Source organism: Amblyraja radiata, chromosome 35 (genome assembly GCF_010909765.2).
Source record: "Amblyraja radiata isolate CabotCenter1 chromosome 35, sAmbRad1.1.pri, whole genome shotgun sequence".
Lineage (NCBI taxonomy): Eukaryota > Metazoa > Chordata > Chondrichthyes > Rajiformes > Rajidae > Amblyraja > Amblyraja radiata.
Genome location: NC_045990.1, coordinates 4,682,791 through 4,693,098, shown reverse-complemented (window position 1 = coordinate 4,693,098; position 10,308 = coordinate 4,682,791). Strand labels below are relative to the sequence as shown.

The window sequence follows — 10,308 nt, the reverse complement described above, 5'->3', positions numbered from 1 at the left end:
GAAAGACTGGCTGGATATAGTTTGTAACCACAAGGGCAAGCAGAAGATTGTTGGGCAAGATAACACACACAAAGTGCTGGAGTAACTCAGCGGGCAAGTTGGTAAATTGGAGTGAAGAAGGAGGCGGGACATCCTGCAGCGAGCAAGGCATCCGAGGGAGTTTTCTTCGGACGGGGGGGTGTGTGTTTGTGTGTGTGTGTGAGCGGGCGAGGGGGTGGAACTGGTACATAAGCAAGGTCCCTCCCCGCCGATCGGTGATTGAAGGAGCGGCGAGGGAGAGGCAGGAGGGAGGTCAAGTCGGCCACAGTCCATTCTAGTTCTCCCTTCACTCTTTGAGACCCTCTCTCTCGTTTTTAGCAGCCCAGCGGTCGCTGTTTTTCCTTTTCTCCCCGGGCGCTGACTACAATCTGATCTCGGCAACCCCAAGCGGCCAATGGATATGAAAGCGGAGGCGCAGCGAGTCATGGCCGTGGCGTTGGGCAAAATGTACAGCTCTCGCCTGCAAAGAGGCGGCGCACGGCTCCACCGGAGCCTGCTCTTGTCGCTGGTTCTCCGGGGAGCTCAGGACGTCTACCTCGGCCTCCGGGCCGCCCGGGAGCTGGGGCAGGAGGAGCCCGCAGCCTCGGGGATGGAGGTGGTGGAGGAGAGTGAAGCGGCGGCGACAGTGGGGAGAGAGGAGGAGAAGGAGGCGGAAAGTCCAGCGCAAGGCGTCGAGTTAATGGACTGTTCGGCACAACATGTCTCTCCTGTGGAAAGTCGAGCTCAATGTATCGAGTCTCCACAATGTATCCAAGCGGCTGAATGTATCGAATCTCCACAGTGTATCCAGGCGGCTGAATGTATCGAATCTCCACAGTGTATCCAGGCGGCTGAATGTATCGAATCTCCACAATGTATCCAGGCGGCTGAATGTATCGAATCTCCACAGTGTATCCAGGCGGCTGAATGTATCGAATCTCCACAGTGTATCCAGTCGCAGGGTGAAGTTTCACAACAATGTATCCAGTCAGCAGAGTGTGGACAAGCCGATGTACCTGAACGATGCAGGGACCCGGCCAACCAGCAACTTGTTCCCCGGGCTGACCGGGGCAAGAAGCGACGGAAAGGCAGCCCGGAGCCCGAGGGATTACCGAGCAAGCGGCCCAGGCTGGAGGAGGCGGAGGCGGCGGCGGTAGAGGAAGGAGAGTCGGGCCCGCCAGCCCACGTCCAAGCCGCCAGCCTTGGGTCGGCCCTCCAGCTGAAAGTGAAAGAGAAAGAGCAGACTGTGTCGCAGGGACAGATCTGGAGGGACAGGGTCCTGAGCGAGTTGTCCTTGTGGGTCCGGCCCATCGTGGCTTATTGAAGGTGTCGAGGGAAGCCCGCGGTGGCTGGGAAACTGACATGGAGATGATGAACTGACAAAGGAGACTCGCCCTGCCCTGCCCTGACGGCGGCACACGGCCCGGGAGCCCTGAACAGCCAAGCCTACTGCTTGCAGGCTGAACCCGAACACAAAGCCTGCCTCGGAGAGTCTAGAGCGGGGATTTGGAGCCAGGAAGAGCGACCAGACCAATTAGTATCAAGTTGCACAACACAGCCCAAACCAGCGGCAGGGTTCTCTCAAAACAGTCCTGACTTTTTATTATTTTTAATATCGATAATTTATGATCATGGACAATTATTTATGATCATGGACTCTGAAGTAAGCCCGTCGGATCATCTACGGACTGAGCCTGGTGTTCTAATATATATGTGTGTGTGTGTGTCTTGAAACCGCTCAATAGCTCTGAGCTAGATGACTCACGCAGTTTGGACCATTGCACCTCATTGCGTCAGAAGGTTAATGATATGGAAGTCGGAAATGTATTTTTAAAATCCAAGACTTGGCGAGAAGTGCCACACACACACCACCCTCTGACGACTCATTTTCTACTTCAAGCCCGCTGGCTTCTGCTACTTCAGAAGTTCAACTCTGCATACTTGAAATGTACTTGCAAAATTCAGGTCTTGTAAATAAAACGGACCAATAAAATGTTTTTATTTTTAAAAAAAAGACAATTTCTCCGTGTTCGTGTTTCCAAATCGCGTTGTTGACTTCTGCGCCATTTTTTATTGTCTTCAGTAGATCTGTTTTTACCAAGAGGTTTTTACTTTTTTTTAAACTGGTTTCACGTATATGGGAGTTGTGCTTGGAGTTTAGACCGAAGAAACTGCGGTTGCACTTGTTGGAGCCTTAAGGACAAAGATCTGCTGGTGTGTCCTAGACCGTGGGAGGTTTAAATTTAAGGTAAACAGAGGGAAGGTGTTTCACTGAGGGGAGAATACATGGAAGGTCCTTTTAGCGAAGTTTAGGCGCTGCAATGCTGTGACCTCGATCTAGTTTGTTATGTAACCCGCCCTGGTTTAATTAAAACCCGTGGAAACCAAAGATCTTATAGCGGATCTTTTGGTGGAAACTAGTTAGACCTGGTATCCTGGGCTGTGCAACAGGAAATCAGACTTGCTTCCTGCTACTGAACCAGCAGGAAGCTGGAGTTTAATTTCAGCGGGCGTGTGTGATACGGAGAAGAGAAAAAAAGTCTAGATAGGCACAAAATGCTGGGGGAACTCAGCAGGGCAGGCAGCATCTCTGGAGAGAAGGAATGGGTGAGATTTTGGTTCCAGACCTTCTCTGTTCTTCTATCCGTTGATGCTGCCCGACCCGCAGAGTTACCTACATAGATACATAGAAAATAGGTGCAGGAGTAGGCCATTCGGCCCTTCGAGCCTGCACCGCCATTCAATATGATCATGGCTGATCATCAAACTCAGTATCCCGTACCTGCCTTCTCTCCATACCCCCTGATCCCTTTAGCCACAAGGGCCACATCTAACTCCCTCTTAAATATAGCCAATGAACTGGCCTCGACTACCCTCTGTGGCAGAGAGTTCCAGAGATTCACCACTCTCTGTGTGAAAAAGTTTCTTCTCATCTCGGTCCTAAAGGATTTCCCCCTTATCCTTAAGCTGTGACCCCTTGTCCTGGACTTCCCCAACATCGGGAACAATCTTCCTGCATCTAGCCTGTCCAACCCCATAAGAATTTTGTACGTTTCTATAAGATCCCCTCTCAATCTCCTAAATTCTAGCGAGTATAAGCCAAGTCTATCCAGTTACTCCAGTATTGTGTCTATCTTCAGTTTAAACCAGCATCTGCAGTTCCTTCCTACACAATAATAAATGTCCATTTCACAACAGCCACTACTGTACTTTGAGCAGGCGGTTTGAAGTTTAATCACCTGATGCAACAGCTAACCTAGTGTCTATGACAAATACTAGCTGACGCACCCGCACGCTGCCATAAGAATTAGAGAGTCATAGAGTGATACAGTGTGGAAACAGGCCCTTCGGCCCAACTTACCACCACTGGCCAACATGTCCCAGCTACACTAGTCCCACCTGCCAGCGTTAGGTCCATATCCCTCCAAACCTGTCCTATCTATGCTTCTTAAACATTGGGATAGTCCCAGCCTCAACTACCTCCTCTGGCAGCTTGTTCCAGACACCCACCACCCTTTGTGTGGAAAAAGTTACCCCTCAGATCCTTAAATATTTTCCCCTTCACCTTGAAACCAAAAATTATTTGGGGATTTTGCAGAATTAAATATTTTGTTGGCATCTTCAAATCATTCTTGTTCACACCTTATTGTTTTAAAGTTTTGGATTTTAGGGAATAATGCACTTCTGACTGTAGGGGACTCCCTCGATGCTGCCCTGGAAGTGTCTAATCTGTTCAAATCTCATGACTCGAGAGGTCAGGTTTAAGGTGAGAGGGGCAAAGATTTAATGGGAATCTGAGGGATAACTTTTTTTACACAAAGGGTGGTGGGTGTATGGAACGTGCTGGTTGAGGCAGGTAGTATCGCAACATGTAAGAAACATTTAGATGGGTAAATGGGTAGGACATGTTTAGAGGGATATGGACCAAACGCAGGCAGGTGGGACTAGTGTAGCTGGGACATGCTGGTCAGTGTGAGCAAGTTGGGCCGAAGGGCCTGTTTCCACTCTGTATCACTCTAATTGTCATATGTACCAAAACGGGACAATGAAATGTTACTTGCAGGGTCTGCAAACGCAGTGCCCAATAGATAGCATAAAAACAATCAATAAATAAAATGTATTGTCCAATATTAGTAAAAACCAAAAGACCACAGTCCCTGATTTAAGCAAGATAGTTTGAAGTTGGTATTGTAGTGTTTAATAGCCTGATGGTGGTTGGGAAGAAGCCGTTCCTGAGCCTGGAGATCTGGGCAACACTGGCGTAGATGGGGTGCATGTGGAAGGGACGCGTGTAGATGGGATGTGTGTGGAAGGGACGCGTGTAGATGAGACAAGTTGGTCAGTGTGGGAAAGTTGGGTTGGTGGACCTGTTTTCATACTGTTATCAGTTTTAAAATTCTACTGTTGACACCAATTTAATACTGATGTACGCCATAGAAATCGCTCCGCGGTTTAGTTTTAGTTTTGATTAGAGATACAGCACGGAAACAGATCCTTCGGCCCCTCGAGTCCGTGCAAAACATTGATCACCCCTTCACACTAGTTCTATGTTATCCCACTCTCTCATCCACTCATAGATACATAGATACATAGAAAATAGGTGCAGGAGTAGGCCCTTCGAGCCTGAACCGCCATTCAATATGATCATGGCTGATCATCCAACTCAGTATCCCGTACCTGCCTTCTCTCCATACCCCCTGATCCCTTTAGCCACAAGGGCCACATCTAACTCCCTCTTAAATATAGCCAATGAACTGGCCTCAACTACCCTCTGTGGCAGAGAGTTCCAGAGATTCACCACTCTCTGTGTGAAAAAGTTTCTTCTCATCTCGGTCCTAAAGGATTTCCCCCTTATCCTTAAATTGTGACCCCTTGTCCTGGACTTCCCCAACATCGGGAGCAATCTTCCTGCATCTAGCCTGTCCAACCCCATAAGAATTTTGTACGTTTCTATAAGATCCCCTCTCAATCTCCTAAATTCTAGCGAGTATAAGCCAAGTCTATCCAGTCTTTCTTCATTAGGGGCTCTTTACAGAAGCCAATTAACCTGCAAATTCACACGTCTTTGGAATGTGGGAGGAAACCGGAGCACCTGGAAGAAACCCACGTGGTCACAGGGAAACCTCTACGCAGGTAGCAGCCAACATCAGGATGGTTCTGGCAAGTGGCTAAAGAGAACACTTGTTCTTTTTTCGTTTTGTTTCATTCTGCTTACATGTTTTTTATTCTGTTACTAAATTTTGTAAGGTGTCCTTGAGACTCTTGAAAGGCGCCCATAAATAAAATTTATTATTATTATTATTAAATAACACATTCAATCCGGTAAAACCGTGACCGTTGGATCAGAGGAAGTGTTCTGAGATCATGTGGTAATGTCTGGTTTCACTTCTCTCCCACACACTCACGCTCTCTCTCCCACACACTCACGCTCTCTCTCCCACACACTCACGCTCTCTCTCCCACACACTCACGCTCTCTCTCACACACACTCACGCTCTCTCTCACACTCTCACACACACACTCACGCGCTCTTACACACTCTCACACACACTTTTACATGCTCGCTCACATGCTCACACACTTTCTCACACCCTCTTACACACTCACGCTCTCACACTCGGATCAGGAGTCTGGCGGCAGTGAGTAACAGTGTCAAATTGTACCTTTGTTGTTGGGTTGGAACTGAAGCTGTTCACCTACAACAAACAACTCTACAGAGGAACTGCAGATGCTGGTTTATAACGGAAATAGACGCAAAGATGCTTCAGTGTAAACCAGCATCTGCAGTTCCTTCCTACAAATTTTGGCTGCCCCACTATGAAATCTCATGGTACGCCCACTATGAATTAGTTCTCCTCTGTCTGACACATGTTCTGTGAGACCCTCTCTCTCTCTGCTCCCCTTCTGTGATTCCTCCTGCTCTCTGATCTGTGAGTCTGAAGATAGGCCCCCAACTCGAAACCCCACCCGTCCTTTTTCTCCAGACAGGGGGGTTGAGGTGGGGTGTAATGGGAGGGGCTGCATTGTAATGGGGGAGGTTGAGGTGGACTGTAATGGGGGGGCTGCATTGTAATGGGGGAGGTTGAGGTGGACTGTAATGGGAGGGGCTGCATTGTAATGGGGGAGGTTGAGGTGGACTGTAATGGGGGGGGGCTGCATTGTAATGGGGAGGTTGAGGTGGACTGTAATAGGAGGATTGGGTTTGTCAACAAGGGGAGGAATGGTGAGCTGTGTTTTGAATGTGGGTATTTACTGTGGAGGTCAAACAAACATCACTGAGGTCACTAGCAGCTTCAGACTTTAACCGCATGAGTCATTGGCGACCGGTCGATGTGAGCTCTAGTGTTCCGACTCGTGACCAGGCAGCAAAGCCCAAGAATGGAGCTCAGTTCACAGCTTGTCCTGGACTCATTGCCCTGTCCACAACTGCGACACGTTCCAACTTCCAATCCATGCTGTTCCATAGAAACATAGAAAATAGGTGCAGGAGTAGAGGGCATTCGGCCTTTCGAGCCTGCACCGCCATTCAATATGATCATGGCTGATCATCCAACTCAGTATCCCGTACCTGCCTTCTCTCCATACATACTGATCCCTTTAGCCACAAGGGCCACATCTAACTCCCTCTTAAATATAGCCAATGAACTGGCCTCAACTACCTTCCATGGCAGAGAATTCCAGAGATTCACCACTCTCTGTGTGAAAAATGTTTTTCTCATCTCAGTCCTAAAAGATTTCCCCCTTATCCTTAAACTGTGACCCCTTGTTCTGGACGTCCCCAACATCGGGAACAATCTTCCTGCATCTAGCCTGTCCAACCCCTTAAGAATTTTGTAAGTTTCTATAAGATCCCCCCTCAATCTTCTAAATTCTAACGAGTACAAGCCGAGTCTATCCAGTCTTTCTTCATATGAAAGTCCTGACATCCCAGGAATCAGTCTGGTGAACCTTCTCTGTACTCCCTCTACAGCAAGAATGCCAACCCCTTCCACTACCATTTGGCACAGGTGGTCATATGCAATATGACTATCTTGTTAAGCACGGTGGCGCAGCGGTAGAGTTGATGCCTTGCTGCATCAAACAACCGGTTTCAATCCTGACCATGGGCGCTGTCTGTAAGGAGTTTGCACGTTCTCCCCGTGACCGGTGTGGATTTTCTCCGGGTGCTCCGGTTTCCTCCCACACTCCAAAGACTTGCAGGATTGTAGGTTAATTGGCCTTTCAGAAAAATTGTAATCTATCCCTAGTGTGTGGGATAGTGCTAGCATGCGGGGATCGCTGGTCAGCGTGAACTCTTTCACCAAAGGGCCTGTTTCACAAGTCCACAAATTATAGGATTAGAATTAGGCCATTCAGCCCATCGAGTCTATTCCGCCATTCAATCATGGCTGATCACTGCCTCCCAATCCCATTTTCCTGCCTTCTCCACATAACCCTTGACACCCATTCTAATCAAGAATTTATCTGCCTCTGCCTTAAAAATATGCACAGACTTGGCCTCCACAGCCGTCTGTGGCAATGAGTTCCTCAGATTAACTACCCTCTGACTAAAGAAGTTCCTCCTCACCTCCTTTCTAAAAGAGCGCCCTTTAATTTCCGCGCTGTATCTCTAAGGTCTAAGTAGTATAAATCACTGCGATGGGTCTGAGGAAGGGTCTCGACCCGAAACGTAACCTTTTCTCCAGAGATGCTGCCTGTCCCGCAGAGTTACTCCAGCATTTTGTGTCTATCTTCGGTGTAAACCAGCATCTGCAGTTCCTTCCTACATATGTAAATCATTGCCATTTCTATAGCAACTTTAACTAGTTAAAACCTGCAGAGTCAGTTCCCAGGGGCTTCATTAGGCAATTGCAGAGGGAAATATAACCCCCTGGCAATATTGCCTCATTTTGGTAGCTTTCTTAATTAGTTCTTGTGCAGTCTACACCGTCTTCAGTAGAGCATGCAGTACATCCCTCTGCAACAGTTAGATGAAGCTCCCATGAATGTACCTGGCAAGTTTTAACCCATTAATGTTGCTACAGAGATGGAGGTCATTTTCTCTTCTGACCTCAAGAGGATCAATAGTCCCTTACCCAGACCCAATACAGTCGCTCGTGAAATTGTAAGGGATTGGACCGGCTAGATGCAGGGACAGTGTTCTCCATGTTGGGGGGAGTCCAGAACCAGGGGCCACACACAGTTTAATAATAAGGGGTCAGCCATTTAGGACTGAGATGAGGAAAATCTTTTTCACCCAGGGAGTTGAGAATCTGTGCAATTCTCTGCCACAGAAGGCAGTGGGGGGCAATTCACTGGATGTTTTCAAGTGAGAGTTAGATAGAGCTCTCAGGGCTAAAGGAAACAGGGGATATGGGGAGAAAGCAGGAACACGGTACTGATTTTGGATGATCAGCCATGATCATATTGAATGGCGGTGCTGGCCCGAATGGCCTACTCCTGCACCTATTTTCTATGTTTCAATGAAACAGAGCCCTGGATGAATCCACCTGCACCATCTGTCTTGAGCACTTCAGCCTTGGCAGGGTGCGTTGGCTCTGGAGAGAGTGTGCTGTAGTTTCACCACTGCAGCACCTGTGTGTTGTATTAACCAGAACACAGCACAGGGATCTGCCCTTTGGACCTCAATGTTTACACCAAACATGATGCCAAATGAATCTAATCTTATCTGACTGCACTTGGAGCATGGAATATAGAACAGCACGGTACAGGAATAAGCCCTTTGCTTCACTATGCTTGTCCTTTAGCCCACTGAGTCCACACCGACCGGCAATCAGTTCAGTTTAGTTTATTGTCACGTTTACCGGGGTACAGTGAAAACTTATGCTATCAGTCTGAAGAAGGGTCTCGACCCGAAACGTCACCCATTCCTTCGCTCCATAGATGCTGCCTCACCCGCTGAGTTTCTCCAGCACTTTTGTCTACCTTGCATGCTATCCAGTCAGCAGAAAGACAAAACATGATTACAATCATGTGGTTTACAGTGTGTAGATACATGATAAGGGAATAACGTTTAGTGCAAGGTAAAGCCTAATCTTGATCACCCCATACACTAGCACTATCCTGCACACTCGGGACAATTTTACATTGACACCAAGCTAATTAACCTACAAACCTGTACGTCTTTGGAGTGTGGGAGGAAACTGGAGAATCCAGAGAAAACCCACGCAGGTCACGGGGAGAACGTACAAACTCCGTACAGACAGCACCCATAGTGAGGATCAACCCCGGGTCTCCGGCGGTGTGAGGCAGCAACTCTACCCCCTGCGCCATCATGCCACCCTGATGTGTACTATATGCTTGAGTTCATTGGAAGAGTGTGTAGGAAGGAACTGCAGATGCTGGTTTACACCAAAGATAGACACAGAATATTGGAGTAACTCAGCGGGACAGGCAGCATCTCTAGAGAGAAGGAATGGGTGACGTTTTGGGTCGAGACCCTTCAGATTCGGGACAGTTACTATGATTAAGTATTGAACCAGAGAGTATTCAACATGTCAGCCACACGTCATTGGTCATGAGTCAGGATTATGTTCTGATTCGATACGTCCACACTCTGATGGAAAATGCGCTAACGTTCCTGAAATTAGTTTGAGTTTGATTCAAGACTTAGTCACATCCACATTCCCACTGGTGATCAGGACAATGAGGGATTAACTGGGTGAGTGGGTGACAGACTGCACGGTGATTTCGAAAGGGCCAGGCTGGGTACGATGGGCTGAATGTCCACGGTCCCAGCTGTGCACGTATGTGCTTCTGTGACAAGGGTCGGCTACATTTGCTTTCCGCCTGAAGAAGGGAGAAGGCAGAAGAATGGGGCTGAGAGTGAGAGATAGATCAGGCTAGATGGAATGGAGCAGTAGAATCAATGGGCCGAATGGCCTAATTCTGCTTCTATCACTTAAGCCCCTGTCCCACTTGGGCGGTTTTTTAGGCGACTAGGCTGTCACCGAGCTGTCGCCTGTATGGTCGTGAATCGTCTCCTCAGTCGCTCAAAGAATCGTAGTGTTTTTCTGGTCACCGCTGGATTTTGAAATGTTCCAAACCTTTCGGCGACTGTGGGTTTGACGCCAATGAGCGTAGCTTGACTTCTCCTGACGTAGGTGCTGTCGTAGGTTGTCGCCAGGATGATGTAGGTTGCGTTTAAGAAGGAACTGCAGATGCTGGAAAATTGAATGTAGACAAAAGTGCTGGAGAAACTCAGTAGGTGCAGCAGCATCTATGGAGCAAAGGAAATAGGCAACGTTTCGGGCCGAAACCCTTCTTCAGAGTGTCACTGGTGCTGACTTC

General features: G+C 48.2%; 1 protein-coding gene across 3 annotated transcripts; it reads left to right on the top strand.

Moving 5' to 3' along the window:
• The first annotated feature begins 210 nt into the window (after positions 1-210).
• On the top strand, positions 211-2,037 carry ier2 (immediate early response 2). Of its 3 annotated transcripts, none has more exons than XM_033050820.1 (2): positions 211-901; positions 938-2,037. In XM_033050820.1, the coding sequence occupies exons 1-2, from the start codon at positions 434-436 to the stop codon at positions 1,340-1,342; spliced, it is 873 nt and encodes a 290-aa protein (XP_032906711.1). In that variant the 5' UTR covers positions 211-433; the 3' UTR covers positions 1,343-2,037. The 3 variants fall into 3 exon arrangements, with proteins under 3 accessions (XP_032906711.1, XP_032906712.1, XP_032906710.1); XM_033050821.1 differs by having other exon boundaries at positions 212-901; positions 974-2,037; XM_033050819.1 differs by having other exon boundaries at positions 213-2,037.
• Positions 2,038-10,308: the final 8,271 nt, after the last annotated feature.

Bases quoted from the DNA above. Each gene is read 5' to 3' on its own strand.
- ier2 (XM_033050819.1), top strand. From the start codon at position 434: ATGGATATGAAAGCGGAGGCGCAGCGAGTCATGGCCGTGGCGTTGGGC.